At 39.0% G+C, this 22,923-nt stretch overlaps 1 protein-coding gene across 1 annotated transcript in view; it reads left to right on the top strand.

Annotated features, from left to right (window-relative positions):
- Nucleotides 1-22,923, top strand: part of PIWIL1 (piwi like RNA-mediated gene silencing 1) — a 75,082-nt gene that overhangs the window by 37,350 nt on the left and 14,809 nt on the right. The window contains exons 13-17 of the mRNA XM_078151834.1: nt 2,821-2,893; nt 9,869-10,069; nt 10,521-10,624; nt 15,522-15,592; nt 15,908-16,070. Of these exons, the coding sequence (XP_078007960.1) occupies nt 2,821-2,893; nt 9,869-10,069; nt 10,521-10,624; nt 15,522-15,592; nt 15,908-16,070 (612 nt within the window). The remainder of the gene's footprint in view (nt 1-2,820; nt 2,894-9,868; nt 10,070-10,520; nt 10,625-15,521; nt 15,593-15,907; nt 16,071-22,923) is intronic.

Genomic DNA, 22,923 nt, shown 5'->3' with positions numbered 1-22,923 from the left:
CCTTCTCTCCCCCTCTTCCCTTTCCCCTCTCACCCCTGTCCCTCCCTCTCTTTTCCTTCTAGACTGATTCAGAGGAAATTCTGAAACTCTACTGTGTAAAAGGCAGCTTAGCTTGAGTACTTGCATTTTGAAATCTTTCCTTCGCTAGACCTGAAACAGGGTACTCATCTCACCCTCACATCTGTAGTCATAAATTGTAATTTCGTTTTCCTGTGCCCAATGTGGACCGTCAGGTGATTTTTATGCCTGTTTTTTCTCAACATCTGCTTGTTCTTTTTCCTTCACTTCAGTAGCCACAAACTGTCTCAGATTCTGTACTCAGTAAATTTGACTTTTGACATCTTACAAAAGAAAAACAAAGGAGGATCCAAGAGGAAGGACTTCGGCAGATTTTTTTTTTTTTGGTGCTAAACTTGGTTTTGGACTTAAATGTCTTCACTAGTTTAGCTTTAATAGTCTTCCGTTTCTTGGCCTTCTTGGCTGCACCTTTGGGCTTATTAACTGAAACTTTGGTGCTAGCAATCTTCTTGGGCTTGGGTGCTCTCCTTTGTGTTTGTGAGAGGACAGGATAAAGGATAACTTATATGCTTTGTGACCTCTTGCTTTCATTTGGACTTCTGGATTGCAAGAGAAGAAACAGAAGTCATGGGACCTAAGAATACCCATGACTGGGGATGCAAAGAAAAGATGCATCAGTATCTATAGTCTTGAATCTAATAAAGGCTGGGAGCTGCTTTGAATCCTGCTCAAGGCTGGAGCTGTGATTGGGGGGTGGACAGTTGTAATCATTATTACTTCCACCTTACTTTTTCCTGAGAAAGGGAAGTGAAAGTTTCTTCTCTCTATTCCTTTGAAACAGAGGATGTGTGGTCATTTGCTCAGAACACTCAAGAGGGAACAAATGAGAGGGAGAGGTGGACAGAGTAGGTGAAGGGAGGAGAGGGTAAGAGTGAGAAGGGGGAAAGAAGAGGTAGAGATGGGAAGGAAGATGGAAGATGGGGGATAAAAAAGAGAAGGAGGAGAGGAATGGAGAATAGAGGAGAGACCTACCTTTTTAAAAATAAAATTCTTTATTTTTATGGAGATTTATCTTTCCTCTCTCCCCCCCAATAAAGCAAGAAAAACACAACTCTCGTTACAAACTTTCAGTCAAGCCAAACAATAAATACACACGCACGCACACGCACATACATATATACACTCCATTTTTATGTGTATATGTGTATATATAGAACTTTCATAATCAAGCCAATTTCCTACATTGACCCCATTTCCAAATATGTATTGTGTATGTACACATACTGTCTGTTCACACATATACATATGTGAAAACACATATATGTATGTGTATGTATATATGTATCTAGATGTAGATCTCTTTACCCTGAGTCCATTTCTCTTTATCAGGCCCTGTGGCTGACAGGCTTATCCTGAATGAAGCCCCACCTGGTGATAAACTCAAATCTTGACCTCCAGGTTTATTTAAACTCCTTACCTGGATTTTTACCTGTGTAACAATGTACATGAGCCAGTACCCCAAGAAAATACCACTCATGGTGGTCACATGCACACATCCAAAGACTAAAACAAAGTTTTTAAATAGCAGAAATACCAGGAATTTCAGTTCTTGGACTTTAGGGAGAAACTTCTATGAACTCACATTGATAAGGGTGCACGTTTACGTAGCACTCAAATATATAAGGTACCTTTTTCACAGAATCCCTAATTAATAAGCAAAACAAATATTATCCCCATCTTATAGGAAGGAAAATTATAACTTCAGTGACTTGGCAAGGATAATACTACCAGTGTCAGAGCTGGGAGTCAGTAGACCTGGACTGGAGTGCAGGCCTTAACGGTGACCAGCCTTGCCATTACACCAGTTGCTTCCAGCATGCAGGGGAACGCTAGCTACAAGTAGATGAGAAAAAATTTAGAATGATGCCTTTGTTTGGTAAAGGTCCTTAAACTTTGATCCTGAGAATTACAAGGAAACCCCAAATGTAAAATCTATAGGTTAGTGGTTTACAGCCAATCCCTTTCTCGGTAAATAGCCAGATTCTGATTAAATAGAAATACTGAGAAAAAGATCCAGTTTTCAGTTAACTATAATGCCTGTTACTATATAACCTTTGGTAGGTCAATGCCCTTTAGCAGATCAAATTTGGTTGCTTTTGGCCAGAGGCTAATAATAAGAAAACTATTCCCTAGATCAGTGGTGTCGAACTCGATATTAACTTAGAAATCCACAAATTAACACTAGGTTGTATTGTGTTTTTATTTACATTGCTGAACATTTCCCAATCAGATTTTAATCTGGTTGGGACAGCAATGGAGAGCTGGCTGGTGGCTGGGAGTATGCCACCTCTGCCATAGTAGATAGGAAGAACATTTTATTTATTAAGGATGGAGAAACAATTCCTTCTATTAGAATAAAAATATCAGAAAGTGGTACATAAATGTAAGTATATATGATAAAAATCTGTGAATTGTGTGCTGATGGTGAAGGGAAGAGATTTGAAAGTAAGAAAAGTTCTGAATATATAGTACCAGACATTTTTGTAGATAAGACCTGGTAAGCGATTGGAAGATTTTCCCCCTCCTTTCTGTTGACATTTTTAACAAATATTTTTAGCCATTCTGGGTTCCTTTTGACTATTTTAATTTTTGATACTTTTTTGTATTGCATTCTTTCTGTTTCCATTTAATGTGCTGAGCTCATCACTATATGAAACCTTTTTAAGCTTCTGTGAATGATATAGCTTGAGCTGGCTACCAGTTTCTGAATACAATGAGAAAATGTATTTATTTCCTTCCTAGGTGTCCAGTAGAGGATAAAATTGAAGAGTATCTTAAAGTCTTGGAGAAAAATATTACACCACAGACTCAGATTGTAAGTAGCCAGTTGTTCACTTCTGAAATAGCAAGTATTTGGTTCTTTATTTCCAGCTGGCTACAGAGCAGTTTCCACTCAGCTGCCCTCCTATGATTTCACGCCCAGAGACTTAAGAATGACACACTGGGGGTGCAAAAACAAAAATGGCAGTGCCCCCCCCCCCGAGCCTGTGTTCTGTGGTGGGTGTGTTGGGGGAGCTAGGAGGAGAAGGCTATACCACAGTCACGTACATGTAAGCAGAGGGAGAGAGAGCTAATGGCTGGAGGAATGAGGGAAGACTTTGTAAAGGAAATGTCAGTTGGGCTGAAGTTGGAATGAAGGTGCTGGATTCTGAAAGACAGGGACAAGGAAGGAGAACATTCCAGGAATGGGGGATGGCTTGGGTCAATACAGGAAAAAAGGAGATAGAATGTCAGGTTTGGAGAAGACCTTCTAATCTGGAATCCTTTTACCTCCCCATCCTTACCACATTGTCATGTATTCTCCCAAACATAACATGTGCTTTGCTCCTTTTGTTCTTTTTGCATATGCTATTGAATCTCTACCTGTCCTTCTGGGTTCAGCTAGAATTCTGCCTTCTCTCTGATGTTTCTCCTCCACCCTCAGGCTGTAAGGATCTTAAGTTCCGAGTCTCTTGGCGTCTCTTTATTTAACTATAACTTGAAATAATGACTCATATATAAATTCTTTATAATCCTTCCAATAGATTCTGTCTGTGTGGACAGAAACCCTATTTTATTAAGACTTTGTATCTCTCCCAATGGTTTAGTATGAGGCTAGGTACTTTGTGAAGTTTGTTATATGTAATTGAATACTATAGGGCCAAATTAGGATCAGGAGGCCAGAGAGGCCAAATTTCTAAAAATTTATTCAACTGTAGAATTGGCTGGCTTATAGTAACAGTAGTAGTTGACATTGATGCTGCCCTTGGACATTTAAAAAGCTATTTTTTTTTATTTCCTCAAATCACCCTTTGAGGTAAATTCAATAGGTGCTATACCCAAATAAGAAAGGGGGAGAGAAATGGAACTCAGAAGTCAGGTGACTTGAGCACAATCACCTGGGTAAGTAAGTACCAGAGGTGATAACAGGTCTCACCTGATTCTAAGTCTAGTCCTTTTTTGGGCTATACCACATTGCTCCTTATTTAACCATAAGCTTCTATTTGCTGCAGGTGTTGAAGCAGCACCATAAAGACCATCTGTCAGTGATCTGGCAGATTGGCTCAAAGCTTTGAATAGAAAATTGGAATAGATAAACTCCTAGTATCTCTTCCACGTATAAGATTCCAGTCTTGCTATGGTATAAGGTTTAAGACTTTCCATTTTCTGCCTCGTATTGATCCATCCTTATTGATTATTGTTCTAGAGTAGGACCTCAGTGCCATATAAGCTGCTATTTGAACTCGTACCCAAACTCAGGGTTGAGGTTTGTCTAGGTTTTGCCTTCTTTCCTGCTATTTTGGGGGCCAATTTGTAAATCTGTATACATAAGTTCCTTTTCCTAATCATATACATTCTTTAGGACTCAATTCAAGAGTTCTTCTTTCCTGAAATGAGAGCTAGCATTTATAGAATGCTTTTTAAATTCTATAAAACACTTTACAAGTACCTTATTTTATCCTTACAACAGCCCTAGGAGGTGGGTGTTAGGTAGGTTCTTCGTATTTTATGGTTGTGGAAATTTAGGCTTAGAGAGGTTAAGTTAAATTGCCTAGAGTCATGCAGCTAGTAAGGGACTAAGGCCATATTTGCACTTGGGTCTCCCTGACTCTGGGTCCCAAGCTATCCACTACGCCACCACACTGCCTTATAATTTTACTGAGTCTCTAGGGGTGGTTGGTTATCTGCTTTTATTTTAAAATCCTGTTAAGAGTTTATAAACTCTAAGGGTTCCCTTCCAAGAATGGGATTGTGTCAGAATATTTGGCTCAGACTTCTTGCCATCACTATGATAAGAAAAGGACACTGCCCCAGTCTCTATTTTGACCTTCCAGATATTGTTTCAGAAAGAGCAAAGGTCATAAAACTTGCAGAATCAAGACTGGAAAAGCAGCCACTGCTCCTGTTTTGACCAGCTGAAAGGTGTCCTTATCTTCCTCTTTCTGTTACTTGTTTCCAGACATATATACGTTTCCCTTCCCTTCTTACTTTCTGTAAAATTCTGTATATCTGTATATACTCTATAGATAATCTCCATACCATATATAGAATTCAGGTAAAGATATAAAGCACAAATATTATGTGAAAACTTAAACTCTCCAAATTTCAAATTATCAGATGAGTTAGTTTAATTTGATGTCTTCCCTACAGCTCTGATATTTATAAGGTTCACTCCATAAGGTTTAATCTGAGTTTCCTGGAAAGGCCTAAGAAAGGCCAATGTGATTAGGTTTTGTAAGACCCTACTAAATTGTAATCTTATCACTAGCAAGTTTAAGAAACATTACCCAAGAAAATTCTACAAGTTGCCTAGAACCTAGAAAGTTGATTTACTGGAAGAAACCCCTCCACAAATCTGCTTTAGAAATAAGGTCCATTCCAATATTGTTAACTGACATCCCAGTTAAAGACACCAGGAATACATGTTTCTGAATTTAAGTGGACCAAATTAGACAATTTGTGTACAGTGGTCAAGGATGGATGCCTTTGATACAGAATTTCCAAGGGAAAATGCTTCTCAGAAGCATATAACTTCATGAAGTAGATGATTAAACCTAGGATGACAGGATAAGAAATCTATTATTTAAATGGATATTAACTGTGTTGCATATGTGTTCAATCAAACCACTAATATTACTCAGCACCTGAATTGCATTGGGATGTTAGGGAAGGGTCTAAAAGAGATTAAACACGAAAAGGATATCTAGCTAGGACATTTGGGGTTTTGTTGCCAAGAACAGTATGGATCAAGGCAGTTTTGAAAAACTTCTGTTTTATAATACAGTAATTATTGTATTAATTTTCTTTGTTGTGACAATTAGTACTTCCCAATACTTGTATCTGCCTGTGGAAATGCCTGCCAGATAACTTATATAAAAGTACCTTGAGTAAAAAACACCAATTAGATGTATAAGAATGTGGTTGGAGATTCACATGTGTGAGCTTTTGCTTTTGGCAGGAGAATTTCTAGCTCAGGCCTCTTGCTGCCACTATGATAAGAACACATTGCCCAGTCTCTATTTTGAGCTTCCAGACTGTTCTTGAAAGCCTGAAGGTCATGATACTTGCAGAATCAAAGAAGGGAAAGAAGCCACAACTCCTGTTTTGATTTGCTGTCACTTGTTTCCAGACATATATACCTTGCTTTTCCCCTCCTGCTTTCTGTAAAATTCTCTTTCTCTCTGTTGCTTACATATCCACATTCTATGTGGAATTCTGTGTAGGTTACTGAAGCTGATGCCCTGGGTTCTCTGACTTTTTTTTTTTAAACACAGATGAGCCTATGCTTTGGGTGTAATAAAATCTGTAGGCAGCTATCTCTGATAGTTTCTGGTGATTGACAGTCGTACTTAATGGACTCTTGGATAATTTTTATCTCAGGATGATTCTGGGGGAATAGAAAGAACTCTTAGGTTATAGAATAAAATCTGTACCTCAGCAAGACTTCTTCCTGTAATGTGAGAGCTTATGTGGTGCAATGGAGACAGGGCTGAATTTGGAGTCAAAAGACCTGGCCTTGAGTCTTCATTCTGCCAATCCCCTCTGTGATCTTGGTCAAGTCATAAAGCATTTCTGGGCCTCACTTCTCATCCGTAAAACATTAGGGCTGGACTAGATGAGCTGGTTTCTGCCAGCTTTACGTATTGATTGTATGATCTTTAACAAGTAGGACAAAATAGTCTCTGTTCAAATATTGGCTGTAATAGAGAATCCCTTAATTCCAGAGACGGCCCTTTCTACTTTCAGAGAGATCTCATGGTTTCAAGGTTTTTCTCTTAGTTGTCTGAGATTTCTAATTTCATCAACACTTATATCAGTATACCTCTTAACTGTCTTAACTTCTCTGTTCTTTAGTAGATGGTCTTTGAGAAATGCAGTGGTCACAATTCCATTGCCCTGTAGCCAAAGTGGTGATGAACCTCTCTGAATTTACCTAGTCTGGTCTTCAGCTTATAGTCATTATAAGTCTCCCTCCTTGAAACCATTAATCTCATTTAGGATATGTGAGTGTTGTATATAAAATTTAGCTACTAGAAAATCCAAGGCCACTTTCATGCCAAAATGAGCCATTGGGGTAAGACTTGGGTGGATGGTTTTCCTTATATTGAGCTGGAAATTGCCTTTCCAGTTTCTATTTGTGCCTAATTCTGTGGTCTTGAGCCTCAGAAAACAAGTTAAGCCCTTCTTCTGTGTGGCAATCCTTCAGCTGTTTGAAGGCATCAGGATGTTACAGTGTACTTGACCTTGAAGTCAAAAGACAATTTGTATCCTGAATTTTGAGAATAAATTAGAGAAAAGTAAGAGTTGCCTAAAGAGATTGAGCATATACAGGATACTTATTAGTCAGTGTGGATTTTAAAAAGACATGCATCAATTCTATACTACATGCAAAGAAGATGCAAGCAAAGGCAGGTAGTGGAAGTTGAAGACAAAATATAGCCTAGTCCTGTAAGAATGTGCTAAGTGTTGAGGCAGAAGTGATAGAAACCTGGGGGTGGGAGGGTGACCTTCACTCCTACATTTTGTGATAGAAGAAAGGAGAGCTGGATATAGTCTGACATGCATGTTAGACTTTAAAAAAACAGATTTCAGGAAGCTCAGAAGAAGAGGTAGACTCTCATGGCCTAAAATTCACTGGGGGGTGTCATCTCAGGTGGAATGATAGGTGCTCAAGAATAAAATTCTGAAGGCACAGAGGGAAGCAGTTCCATTGAGAAGGAAAAGTGGGAACTGGTGGAAGAGACCTATTTGGATACACAGGGAACTCTCTAGTGAAATGAGATAGAAGGTGAAAGAAAAGCCAGGAAACAACAGATGACTGTAGAGCATGGAACAACCCTTTAGAGACTGGGTCAGGAATACTAAAGATTAGAATGAACTAAGGATATGGAGGGAAACTAAGGACAACGAAAAAATTACAGAGTGTATGTTTTTTGGCATACTGGGGAAAATAAGCAAAGAAAGACTAGAACCTCTTCCTAGGGTAGATGGAACTATAGTACAGGTGTTAGCTGGTAACTGACATCTGATAGAAGGCAGAGCTGTGCAGTTATTCTTACTTCAGTTTTTTTTGCCAAGAAGAAAAAAAAACAGTTGTTTGCACTTCAAAGTACAAAATACAAGTGACCAAAAATGAGTTGATGGCCAAGATAATTAAGGAGATGGTAGTAAATGGGAGGGAATCTCAGAAGGAGGGCGCTAGCAATCAAGGAGTTTTAGAACGCTACAAGATCAACATGAGTGAGATCCAATATGGCAAACAAAGAGCTAACATCATCTTTTACTATTTTAACTGAGGCATAGCTTCCAGGAATAAACTTTCATTTATCTATACCATCCCCTCACACTTCTAGTCTTCTAGTATGTAGAGGGTGCGGTGGAATCAGGAAGACCTGAGTTCAAATCTAGCCTTAGACATTTGCTAGTTGTTTGACATTGGCAAGTCACTTAACCTCTGTCTCGGTCAGTTAATAAGTATTTATTGAGCACCTGTATGCCAGATGCTGTGCTAAGTGCTAGAGGGGGAAAGGCTTCAGTTGCTTCAGGGATAATAATAGCACCTACTTGCCTGGGTTGTCTTGAAGATAAAACCAGGTAATATTTGTAAAGTCCTTTGCAAATCTTAAAGTGCTCTGTAAATGTTGTTGTTATTGTTATTATTTTCCATATTCCTTCCCTTTTACAGCCAACCTCTTCAATTCCACTTTGCCTCCCACAGACTTCTCCCTTTTCAGTGGGACTTGTGAGCTGAGACTCAATTGGAATTGCTCTCACCAAGGTTACCAGTGATTTCTTAATTTCCCAATCCAGTATCCTTTTCCCAGTCCTCATTTTTCTTGTCTTCTTTGTAGCATTTGACACATTCCTGGGATTTCTTTTGCCCCTCAGTTTTTCTAATACTTCTTTCTCCTGCTTTCTTGACACTTGGCTGATCGCCCTTGATTCTCCTTTGCTAAATGGTTATCCATGTCCTGCCTTCTAATCACAGATGTCCTCCACAGCTCTATTCTGAGTCCTCTTCTCCTTCCACACTCTTACCATGTGTTAATTTTGTCTTTCATATATAATTACAGATACATGTTGGCCTTCCCAGTAAGCTCCTTAAAGAAAGGAATTATTTTGCTTTTGTCTTTTCATTCCCAGGACCTAGCACAGTGCCTAGCACATGGAAGGTACTAAATTCAATCATCGTCTTCCCTGAGTGAGATTATCTCTATGCAGATTACTCTCAGAGCTATATGTCTAGCTTTCATCTCTTTCCTGAACCATAGTTGTTAGACATTTCCAAATGAATATCTCATAGACATCTCAAACTCAGTCGTCTAAAATAACTCATTTTCTTGCCCTCTAAACCTCTGCTTCCTCTAATCTTCCCTATTTCTCTTGACGATGCTATCATCCTTTATGTCAATTCTATACTACCTCTATTCATTGCATTCCATTTCTGCCTTCAAGGCTTTGCACAAGCCATCCTTCATGCCTGCATTAGATTCTCTTCTTATTTCTACCTCTTTAATTCATTAACTTCCTTTGTAATTCACCTTAGGTTCAACTTTCTCCTGGAAGCCTTCTCTGATCTTCCTAGTCATTGGAAGGCTCCCTCTAGCCAAATTACATTGTACTTACATATCTATCCCAATTCTGTGTTCTTCTGGTAGAGCATAAGCCCCTCAAAGGCAGGTGATAGTCTTCATTTCACCTTCTTGCCTCTCTCCAGTGCATTGTACAATGCCTTGTATACAATAGGAACTAAATACATGCTTGTTTAATGAATGACTCTTTGTGATAGGAGTTGTCTTTTGTTTTCAAGGCTGTTTGTCTGCTGCCCAATAATAAAAAAGACAAGTATGATGCTATTAAAAAATACCTATGTGTAACCCACCCAGTTCCCAGTCAGTGCATAGTAGCTGAAACCTTAAACAGGCCCCAGATTCTCCTGTCAGTTGTTACCAGACTGGCCCTGCAAATGAATTGCAAGATTGGAGGACATCTTTGGAAAATTTCTATGCCTGTAAGTTGTACTTTATTGGAATGTCTCTTTGTTTTGTAAATGTCATTTTGTAAATATTTATAAATTGATGGTTTTGGTTGTAGTTTAGGCATATTTGGGAGTTTTAATATTTCTGAGCCATAGTATTGATGGAATTTAGGAATTTTCTTCTGTAAGCTTAGAAATTCAGAGAGAAGTGAATGCTCTACCTATGCAAGCCAACTGAGTAGGTGGTCTTCCTGTCACACAGTAATATAGTACATGACTATTAGGTAACACAGTAGGCAACTCTGCTCTTATTTATGCTCTGTGATAAATATTTATGCTCATGTGATAATCGAGAAAACCTTTCTTAAGACCTTCAATCGTGGGTCATCCAAGATTTACATTAATAGATTTTTAAGAAAATTTCTTGATTTTTCCATGTATTTTTTTCTTGTGTATTTGAATATATACCTTTTTCCCATTTTAGCTCACTGATGCAATGTTCGTTGGTATTGACTGTTATCATGATACCGCATCAGGATGTGAGTCAGTTGCAGGATTTGTTGCTAGCCTGGATACATCATTGACTAAGTGAGTAGGACTTGGTAGATATAAATGAATTTTACAAAGCTTTTTAGTTTGAGTTCTGTTTGGATCAAAAACCAAGGGGATTCTAGAGACTTGAATGTCAAGAAGGCAAGATTAGAGAGATTTTTTTCTGTGACCTAGATCTCTTTCCTTATTTCACATGACCACTAGATTTCATTGAAAGTATCTTCATTGACATTCTCATACCCATTTACAGGGGTGGGAAAGTCCTTTGTTTTCGAACTTATTTGATATATTGGTCAGTTATGCTGATTTTTTTCTCTTTTTCTTAAAAAAGTACTGTTAAATGAGATGGCTCTCTGAGAAGGGGAAGGGGGAGGGTTGTTACTGGAGAAACTATAATGATGTAAAAAAACAAAAGGTTTGAATAAAAACTTTAATTTTTTAAAGTTTTTCTATTTCCTCTCCCATTGATATTAATCAGATATGGTAAAAATGAAGAATATAATCTTTAGGGTCTGGGGAGGATTCTTTTTTGTTTGTTTTTCTTCTTTAATTGAAATAGAGAAATATGGAGGAGAGGATTCTAGGAAGATGGCAGAGTAGGTCAGAAAATTCCAAGGTCTCCATGTTCCCCACCCCCACACAAGACAGAATAGCAAATCAGGGCAAACATAGAGTGATAAAAATAAACAAGAGTTGGGACAGAACAGTGAGACAACTGGAGAAGATCCAAAGAAAAATCCCAGGACTGAGGTTTGGTTCCTGTAAAGTGTAAGCACCTCTAGACTGAAATAGCAAGCTGTGAGCCCTGGAGCTATGTGGGTTTTGGGAGGCTGCCTTGGTCCCAGCCACAGGAATTTTTACCTCCCGTTCAGTGTGGGGAGTGAGTTGTCTGAGCAGGGGAAGATCAAAGGAACCTCTGCTGATAAGGGACGCCAGGCCCAGCTAGGCTACCAAGACGTGGCCCTGGGTGAGAAGGAACCAGCACATGCCCCATGAGTGCAGAAGCAGTGGGGTGGGAATGCCACTGACTGTGGGCACTTACAGGAAGATGGATTTCTTGGTTTTGGTTCCAGGCCACAGAGGAGAACTGAAGGAGAATCTGAGGCCAGAGGCACCATCCCCCATACCCTACAACTAAAACTGATTGCAATAATAAGCTACTACAAATGAAAAAAAATAGGCAGGCAAAAGAGAACTCAACTATAGAAAGTTACTATGGGAATAGAGAAGACCAGGGTTATTCATCTTCATAGGAGGTTACTGAAGAAAAAAAAAAGCCTCTTCTACCCCAAAGAGTAATGTCAGTTGGTCACCTGCCCAAGAAGAATTCATAGAAGAACTTTAAAAAGACTTTAAAAATCCAGTGAGAGAGATTGAGGAAATATATAGAAAAAAAGAACAATCCAAGAAAAACAAAATTACGAAAAGAAAGTCAACCAACTGGAAAAGATGATCCAGAATCTTGAAGAGAATGACTCCTTGAAAATTAGAATTGGGCAAGGGGAAGCCAGTGAAGCTATAAGAGACCAAGAAATAATAAAACAAAATATAAAGAATGAAAAAATAGAAGAGAATGTGAAACCTCTCATAAGAAAACAGATGATCTCAAAAACAGCTCAAGAAGAGAAAATAAGAATAATTTGACTACCTGAAAGCTATGATCAAAAAAAGAGTCTTGATACAATAAAACAATAAATAAAGAAAATCGGCCAGAAGTGTTATGAGAGGGGAAAGTAGAAATAAAAAAAAAAATTCACCAGTCACTACCTGAAAAGAGATCCTACAAGAAAAACCTACAGGAATATCATAGTCAAATTCTGAAACCCCCATCTCAAGGAGAAAATATTACAAGAAACAAGAACAAAAACAACTCGGATATGGTGGCGCCACAATTAGAATCACACAAGGCCTAGTAGCAGTGACACTAAAAGACCACAGGTCTTGGAACAGCATGTATCAAAGAGCAAAAGAGCTGGAGTTGCAGCTGAAAACATCATACCCAGCAAAGTTAAACATAATCCTGAATGGAAAAAAAGACATTCAGCGAATTGCCATACTTTCAGAATTTTGTTGCAAAAATAACTGAAATCAATAGAAAATTTGATGTGCAACATCCAAGAGAAATAAGGTGCACATCAAAGATTCATTACAAGGGACTCAAAGTCGGACTTTACTTTTTATATGAGGAAATATGAAATGTATGTGTAAGACTGTGATTAGTAATTGGGTAGTACAAAAGAAAGATTGGGATAGATCTGAGTATGACGTGATTCTAAAAAAGTGAAACTATTTAGGAAAAGATAAAAAGAGTTAATTATCTTATACAAATGAGGCATGAGGAAGAATTGACACAGAAGAATTAGATGGGGGAGGAGGGCTGGTAGTTCTGGAACTCTACTCATTGGGAATGGTTTAAAGAAGGAATATATATGTGTGTGTGTGTGTGTGTGTGTGTGTGTGTGTGTGTGTATATGGATACAGAAGTCTTAAATTCAGAAAGAAAAGGCTGAAGGGATAAGGGGCAGGGAGAGGATAAGGGAGGGATTTTTGGAGGGAATCCTACTCATATCAGATCTGGGTTAAAGAGAGAAAAACATAAATTTAAAGGGAATAACAGTCTTCTACATTTATAAAGAAATGAGAAGGTAAGGGAATGGGATGGGAAGAGTATAGAAGGGTGTCTAGGCTAATGGGACCAAGATAAAGAGGAAATACCGTATATGTGGAAGGCTATAAAAGTCTTCTAAATTGATATAGAGACGACAGGATAAGGGAGGGATCTTTGGAGGGGGTCTGTTAAGTAATAGGAGAGAGCAGGGCAGTGGGTAGAAGTAAAGTAGAGGGGTCAGGAAGAGTAGGAAATAAGAAATACACACAAATGTAAAGATCAGGAGTAGAATTTATTAGGGAAACAAACAATAGTAATCATGATCTCAAACAAGGTTAAAGGTAAAATAGATTTAATCAGAAGAGAAGAATAGGGAAACTGCACTATTTGTCAGCCATATTAATATTGCTTTAGACAATTTAAAACAACTAGACAGTACAAGGTTGGAATATTGCTGTAGTGTAGGAAATGATGAATTGGTGGACTTGGGGGAAAATATGGAAAGACTTGGACTTATGGAGGAAAATTAGAGGAACAGAGAACAAACTAGTATAGTACAGTCTTACATAGATGCATATGAATATATATCTGAATATGAATATAGGCACCTAAGTATATGTATGTAAGTATACATATATATGTGTATATTTGTGTGTGTATACACACATGTACATACACGTGCGTACACACACATATCCATGCTTAATTGTAGCCTTCTTGGTGGAGGGAGGAAGGGGGCAAAAAAGAAGAAAGTAAAAAGTGCACAGCAGAGAATGAAAGAAAACTTAACAAGGAAGCAAAGAAAAGATGGACAGCTCTCAACACAATGTGTAGTATTTATTATATAGGTTTTCTTGAAGTGGAAATTTTTTGCTGTGTATTTTGAATCCTTTCTTACATTCTGATGTGCACATGGCAATGCTTTTTCTTTTTTTCTTTTGTATTTAAGTTTATAAAATGTTCCTTTTTCTTTTCTTATTGTGTAAATTTAAAATAAATTAAGAGAAATGTGGATAATAGTGTTTTTTTTCTCAAAAAGCAGTAAGTGAATGGAAACACATAAACTGGGTTGTTGCTTATGTTCAGTGGTATTGTAGACTTCACACATTCCCGATAAGTTAGAGCTTTCTCAAAAGCAGATCATTATGGGTTTTTCTCGTTAACTTGGACATCCATGTAGAAAATGTCTCTCAAAATGTTCTGCATGTACCACTTGGATGCCTCCTCATAAGAATGAAGTAACCTGCCCCAGCACAGCCTAAGTTTCTGGCAAGTACTCCCTGGTTGTAAAGACTTTGATCGCATGGGTGATTTGGGGAGGGCACTAGGAATGCAACAATTCATGAAACCCTCTGCTGAGGCATACGGGTGGGGGGGAATTGGGGAATATATTGTGATGTGTATAAGTGAGAAGTGTATCCATATGGATGAAATCAGACTCTTTAAATATGAAGGAAGAGAGTCTCATTTAGGTAGAATTATAACAGCTATTATGAGAAATAATACCTCATAAGAGGGCAGCTAGGTGATACTGTGGATAGAATGCTGGGCCCAAACAGGAAGACCTGAGTTTGCATCCTGCTTCAGACTTTGACTAATTATGTGGCCTTGGGCAAGTCACTTATCCTCTGTCAGCCTCAGTTTACTTATCTGTAAAATGGGGGTACTGATAGCCACTTCCTTCATAGGATGATTACACAGACCAAATGAGATAATGTAGTGTTTTCCCAAAGTCTTCGTGCATTTTAAAGCTAGTAAAAATACATACATACATACACACACATAGTTATTAAGTCATTTCCAACTCTTCATGACCCAATTTTGGGGTTTTCTTGGCAAAGATACTGGAGTGGTTTGCCATTTCTTTCTCCACCTCATTTTATAGATGAGGAAACTGAGCCAAGCAGAGTTAAGTGATTTGCCCAGGGTCACACAGCTAGTAAGTGTCTGAGGACAGATTTGAACTCAAGAAGATGAGTCTTCCTGACTCCAAGCCCCATGCTGTATCATTACCCCATCTAGCAGCCTCAGGAGAAATGGGCATAGAGATATATAGGTACTGGGACATAAAGTCTCATTTTACAGCCCAATGTCCACTTTCTATTAAACTTCTCCAATGAGACAGGAACCCCAAATACAATCTTGTCTTCTAGAAACAGTTATGCTAAGCTACCTTAAAGCCCTATATAAATAAATGCTACTTATAATTACCATTATATTATATTATAATGTGGAATATTATATAATGCTGTTGCATTGTAATAATTATTATTATATTGTAGAAAAATCAAGTTTATGTGAATTTGATTCTTTCCCTCTTAACAGGTGGTATTCTTGGTGTTTCCTTCAAAAGCCAGGGCAGGAGTTTCTAGATGGCCTCATGTCTTGCTTAGAAAGTAAGTTTCTCAGTGCCTAATTACCAATATCTTAAGAAAGGTTAGTTTATTTCCTCCCCCCCCTTCATTTTAAAGTATTTTATTTTTTCCAATTGCATATATAGTTTGCAACATTCACTTTTATAAGATTTTGAGTTCCAAATTTTTTTTCTCCCTCTCTCCCCTCCCCCTTTGCCAAGATAGCAAGCAATGAAAGATTAGTTTAAGTTGAGCAATGTTACAAGCAGCACCACTAACAAATGTTCTTTCACAATTAGAACCAAGGATGTTTTTTTCAGGTTACAGTTCATCTTAATTTTCTTGATATCTTTTCAGCTGCATTAGGTGCCTGGAAGAAAAACAATAAACAGTGTCCATTACCTAAGTTTATTTTTGTGTATCGGGATGGTGTAGGAGATGGTCAGCTTCAAACTATGGTGGATTATGAAGTACCTCAGATATTAAGATGCCTAAATTCTCATCCTAATTATTCTTATAAGTAAGTACATGTGAATTATAAAGTGATTATTGAAGCAAACTATTACCTCTAATATTTATAAGTAGTCTATATCAGAGGTTCTTAACCTGGGCTCCACAGGCTCCCCTAAGGGGATAGACTTAAGGGGATGGCAAAGATTATTTTTCTACTTCAGTGCAATTGACTTCCTTTGTAATCAGGCGTGTTTTATGCATTTAAAAAATTATTCTTGGGGCAGCTAGGTGGCACAGTGGATAGAGATTCAGGAGGACCTGAGTTCAAATACAGCCTCAGACACATAACACTTACAAGCTGTGTGACCCTGGGCAAGTCACTTAACCCCAGTTGCCTCACTAAAAAAATTTATTCTTGTCTATGCATAGACTTCACCATACTGCCCGGAGGGCCCATAACACTCCAAAATGGTTAAGAACCCCTGAACGACATGAAAAAGAATCTTGTCTAGCATGGCCAGTGGGGCTTGTGGTGGTAGGGAAATAATACTCCAGTATTCCAATGAATTAATTATCTCATCAATGTGATTATTCCCTACAACATCAAAGATTAAAATCCATTCATACCTGCCCATCCTATTCAGTTCTCATGCATGTCTTCCTCAGGAGATCCCTCCACATGTGCTGGGAGCCTTCTTTATGTCTCCTTGACATTGGATGGATACCACTCAAGCATGTGTACTGCCCGTCAGCTGTCTCCAGCTGACCCAGCCATCTTTTTTTTTTTTGAGCCGTGTATTTCCCTAATATCCTTTATATGACTTCTCTGTAATTCTTTGCTTATGATATGTTGTGACTCAGTCATGCTGGTATGTGCCTCTTCGTTGCTTTTTTGGGGAACTGTACCTTCATTCTTCAGAGACTGTGGTGTCTAGTGCCTTGCAGCCATCCGTGTGACATCATCAGAAGAGTGCCTGTGTGAATGGGTTTTTGTTGCATTCAGAAGCTTGGGGTCCTGAAAAGAACCAAGCCCAAAGTTAATGTAGCCCTCTTTCTCCCTGTATTGTTCTGGACCCAGCTCAGCATCCGTTTGTGGTATCTGATCCAGGCGTGCATGTGTGTGTAGATAGACGGAGGGACAGATAAACAAACTTGACCAGTTGTCTGTTGAACTGCACGTCACAGTATGGGCGATAGTCATTTTTTATCCAGTCTCTCGCCTGTGAAGACGGTTAGAATTGCCATGTAAAACTGGAGGGGAAAATTAAAAACCAGTTTGGCAAGAGACCAAACTAGGTGAAATCATCCAAAGGACATTTAAGAATCAAACTGAAAAAGGGACAACAGACAGACAAAATGGAAAAATTCTGGAATCATTTCTAAAATCCTCTCTTCCATTGCATTTGAATTCTGTACATTACTGCCCTACATGTGCTTCCAGAGGACTTGGAATTGACACTGAAAAAAAAAAATAAACAGAGATGGGAAAAGCAGCTGGATTAGACCAAGCACACAGATAGGTCTGTACTCCAGGCCTCACAGTGTCCAGGGCACTGAGGATTCAGGTCTCCAGATACCTGAAAGAAGGGCAGCATGATGCAAGGTGAGATGGGATAAAGGAACAGAAAGACTTGCCCCTTCTTATTTTGTCCTTTTACCCCACAGAGCGAAAAACTAAGCACGAGAGGGTTGGTGAATTCATTTTACTCCCACAGTTGTTTTCTTTTTCCTCCCCCATATGTGGGGAAACTGAGGCTTTCCCCCCTTTTTATAGCTTAGAAGCAGGGGTGGGGAACCTGCAACCTTGAGGCCATGTGGCCTTCTAGGTCCTTGGGTGTAGCCTTTTGACTAAGTCCGAGTCCTGGAGGAGGCAGCTTCTTTAGTTTTATTTCTTTGGTGAAACTGGGGTGATGTTTCCCATGTAAAGAGCAGAGCTAGCCCATATCAGGTGCTGGGGAGTGGTAAAGTATTTACTTGGTAATAAACTCTAGTCTCCCCCAGCAACAAGTTACATTTTTGAAGTTTTTAGTCCCTTGTAAACAAAAAGGAATGTAAACTGATAAGATAGTATTTGTAAAACTTAGTAAAAGGCATCAGGTGTGTATATGTGTATGTTATATAATGCACATGTACATATGTATGTACATACGCACGCATGCTTTTGTTCTCAAATGAATGTCAGAATGGTCTGCCTTCCTTCCAATGGGCTTAGATTTGAAGAGCAGGACTTGTTGCTTATTTAACAAGGAAAAGCTCTCTTAGGCTCTCATTCCTGCTAATGCTGCAGCAGACTAGTCTTTCCTAAGCTGATGAATAGGCATTGCCTCAGTCAAACTGAGACCTGGGAAAGACCTTAGCTTAAAAAGGCCCAGGTCCCCCACTGCACCGGGGCCATCTCCAGTTGTCCTGATCCATATCTGGCCACTGGACTCAGATGGCTCTGGAGGAGAAAGTGTGGCTGGTGACCCAGCACAGCCCTCCCTCACTTAAATCCAATTCACTTGCATGTCATGGCATCCATGATGCCATGGTCCTCTTTGAGAATGAAGGAGAAACAACAACAGAGTCCAAGTTTCACAGAACAAGTCCTTTTATGAAGGGGATTTGTTCTGTGAAATTTGGAGTCAGTCAAAGGGCCACACTTGAGGACCTAGAGGGCCACATGTGGCCTTGAGGCTGCAGGTTCCTCACCCCTTTAAGCAAGTTCCAGTGTTCAGAGAGAGAAAGCTTTTCCCAGTGTGTGTGATTTGTTACTTATATTCTTGCTGCTGCTTAAGGGTTAGGTCTTCTCAAAAGAGAAGAGTGTCTGAGAGAAAGAAATGGGATTTGGGTTTTAGGACAATGGCTTAAAATATAGAAATGATGGAATGCATGTCACACAAGTGAGCACAATAGGAAGAAATATGGCAATACAAAGGAGTTGACTTGCGTTTTCCTAATGGATTGCTGAGAGGGCAGCTGCTCCCACGGGTTCAAAGGTACTCTGTGGGTCTGTACTCTGAAAATATAGCTCATGAACTCTTACCAATGAGCTCAACTTTATTATCAGCCATGGACAGTGAACTCAAAGCAAAGGTCCTCACTCAAACAGCATAGTAAAAGCAGTAGCTACAAAACGTCCCCTGCCCCCTTCAATTTGGGGCAGACATACAGAGCATCAATGGGAAGCATGGGCCCAAACTGAGAAGACTCTAGTGGTGAGGCCCTCACGTAAAGTAGGGGCCCATGTGGCCAAGGCAGTTCATATCCCCGGGTGCTCTCTGGCCCTGTGGTCCCTTCTCCAATGCTGTCCTCACCCTTCTGCCTCTGGAGCAGTGTCACCATTGGGCTTTCTGGATCTGTTCTTCTCTATAGCCTAGCTTTTGACTAGGGTTAATTCTCTCTTGAATCTACAGAGGGAAGGAGCTCCATGCTAATACTCTAGTGGAGGAAGGAGAGAGAGAAGAGCCCCTTAATCCTTCTTCACCTGATTAGAGGCACAGTGGTCATGCACAAATCTGCTGCCTGGTCTGACTCTACCTCTATTCTTTCCAGCTGGGCTGACAGGTTTAGTCCACCAGAGATATAGCCACTATCTGGCCAGTCAATGGTCAGCAGCCCTTTAGTATGCCTTCACAGTGAATACATAGATAATTGGGCATAGACTCATGTTTATACTTTAAAAAAAATATATCAACACATTGCTACATCTGTTATTTGCTCATTACATTCTGTGATTCCATCAAATAGCTTGTGGGGGAGAAGAACCAAATTTTCCCCACTTCAAACAAACCCAAGGAGTCCTATTTATACATAAACTCTTGAAGAATGGATAATGAAAAATTTTAACTCCAAATCTGGATGAAAAGAGACAAACACAGCTTCCTAGGTATGCCACTTAATGGCATTGGCAAGGTAGGTCTCATGCTTTGAATGTGACCGTAGGCTATATATTTTTGCGTGTTTAAAAAAAAAAACAGGCTAAGTAAGAGTTGCTGAGAGTACAAAGACCAAAAAATAAAATAGAATGTAAACTCTTTGAGGGCAGGGATTATTAGTGGAGACAGCTATACACTCTGTGTGTGTGTGTGTGTGTGTGTGTGTGTGTGTGTGTGTGTGTGTATGTATGTGTGTATAATGTACCTGTGAAGAAATTAGGAAACCAGGAAGAAGGCAGCATTGTAGAGAGTGTTTTTGCTAAGGATCAATAGAAGGAAAACTTCAGACTGCCCAGCCAGGAGGAAACAGATGAGAAATTTTGGAAGCAGGTGACAAACTGGCTATGGAATCTTGATATGGTAGTGATGAGGGATCAGAGGATTCAATCATCCTAGCATTGGAAGTCCAGTTTCTGCTAAAAGCAAAGCGGTTGATAAATTATTTTTCACCAAGTGGCCAATTTTATTTTTCAAAAGATGACTGTTCCATTTTATAGTTAATAGGATCATGATTTTTAGAGCAAGAAGGGACCTTTAGAAGTAATCTGGTCTGTCTCTCTCATTTTACGTATGAGAATACCAAGGATCAGAGAGATAGGAAGTGCCAAAGCCAGGTGAAAACTTTATCCAGCTTTTCCTTTTTTTCTTGAATGCATCTGTAATAAATTGGATCTGTTATGTGATATGTACGAACTACTCCAATACCATCAGTGCTTCCTCGTTTTTTATGAGTTGTATCTGTTTGCCATAAAGTATCCATAGTGTCACTTTGTGACATACCTAAGCCTTTCTTTCTGTCTTTTCACATTCTTCGGGCACTGAATACCTTCAGTCTGTTATCCTTTGCTCTTGTTTCATAACTGGTTCATATCCTTTTCTAATTATACGTTTCCCCAATTGATCTATTTTTATGCCACTGTTCATACAACTAACCCCTGGCATGCCTTAATTTTGAAGGCACGGATTTCAAAGGATTCCAAAAGCAGAATGAATAGGATATTACGGCCAAACCTTTGATGGGGGAAGTTGACCAAAGACAGATAAGAGGCCCTCAAAAATGAAATTATGAACACAGACTCTTTTGATGAAGAAGAATATGAGAAGTAACCTAAAGGGACCAGTGTGGATAAGTTAGATTTTTTAAAAAATGTTAAAGATAGAAATGAGGGCAAGGAGCTGAGGATCTATACCAAAGAATATCATAATTTTTTAAGACTATGATCAAAAGTCCTAAGACAAGGAGACTCCAGAGAAAAGACCAATATTTGGAGCAGATGGGATGATAAGCAAACAGTTTTTCTTCCATTTTTTTTCTAACGAGGAAAATGATCTTCAGACTAGAAAGGACAGGACAAAAATAGAGAGAAATTGACCCAAGAAGTGAAGAAATAGTATAAAAATACCTAACAGTCCTCAATGAATTCAAGGTCCCAGACCTAGATACTTCCAAGACCCAGAATACTTCAAGAACCAGCTGATATGATTACTTAGCCACTATTGTTCATTTTTAGGGAGTGTGAAATGCATGAGATGAGAGGTGGCCAAATGTTCCATTTTTTTTAAAGGATTAAATTAAATTCTAGACTGATCTTCATCTCTTGGAAAAATTCTAAAGTGCATTGAAGGTATGGCTTATGAACATCTAGAAAAGGAAGTGATGGTCACACAGAACCAGCATGGATTCATAAAACAAAGTAAAAAAATCAGGTCATGCCAGATGAGCCCTATGTCCTTTTTAAGAAGGTTCACTAGGTTGGCAGAGTAGGAGAGTGCCATATATGGTAATATAACTGAACATCAGCAAAGAATTTTGTGCTGTCATCATAGACTAGATGGAAGGATGAGGACTAGGCAGTAAAACATGTAGATGTCTGAAGCTGATTAAATGATGCAAGAGTGCTCATTATCAAGTCAGTATTAACAAGGAAGGAAGTGTGTAGTAGAATGCTAGGAGTTTATTTTAGGACCTCTAGTGTCCAACATTTTTGTAACTTTCTGTCAGCTTTTTCCCCCTGATCCAGCTTGAAGATCATTCTACTTAGGGGAGAGAACAATGAAAATAAGAATTTTGCCTCCTTTCCATGCTTTATCACCCAGTCCCCTTCTCCCTGCAAGTGATGTGTCTGTCTCTTCTTTGTTAGCACTCTGGCCTCTGAGATTTGATCTGGTGTAGCAGAAAGAGGCTTGAATTTGGGGTCAGAAGAACTGGGTTTCAAATCCCGGCTCTGTTAACCTATTAGATGTGTGACCTTAGACCAGACACTTAGCCACTTAAAAGCATAATTTCCTTATCTAGAAAGTGAGGGGCTTAAAAGAGACCATTGCTAAGGATTGAGAGGAACCTCAGTGGCTGCCTAACTCTTACTTACATCACATAGTCATCTAGCCTTTGCTTAAAAATCTCTGCTGAGGTGGAAACAGCTGCCTCCTAAGGCAGCTTGCTCCCTTTGGGGAAGTTCTGATTGTTTGGTATTTCTTCCTTCAAGCCCAGATTTGCCCGCTTTATAACTTCTACCTGTTTCTTTTTCCAGTTCTGCCATCTGGGGTCAAAATGAGTAAGTCTAGCTCTTCTTCTACATGATAGCCAAAAAAAAAAAAAAAACAAACCACTTGGAGAAAGCTATCATCACATACTCTTTACCACACTGATCCTCACCTCACCCTAATATACAAATTTCTATTTCCTTCAGCCAGTTCTCAAATATCATAAACTTACGGCTCTTCAATATACTGACTGCTAGCCTTTGGATGTTCTCCCGTTTACTAATGTTCTTAATATGTTCCCAGGACTGAATGTAATACTCCAGATATGGAATGAGCAGAGTTTAATAGACAGTGGGACTGTCACCTCTTCATTTCTGGATGCTGTAGCTCTCAATGGCATGTTAAATCATGTTATCTTGGCTGACATATACTGTTGGCTCATTAAGCCATTCTAAATCTGTGAGCCTAAAAATTGGATTATGGCATTGATATTTTGTTTGTCAAGTTTACAGATGACAC

Source organism: Phascolarctos cinereus, unplaced genomic scaffold (assembly GCF_003287225.1).
Source record: "Phascolarctos cinereus isolate Bilbo 61053 unplaced genomic scaffold, phaCin_HiC Scaffold_4;HRSCAF=312, whole genome shotgun sequence".
Lineage (NCBI taxonomy): Eukaryota > Metazoa > Chordata > Mammalia > Diprotodontia > Phascolarctidae > Phascolarctos > Phascolarctos cinereus.
Note: the sequence above shows the minus strand (reverse complement) of the source record. Positions and strands in the feature narration are given on the sequence as shown.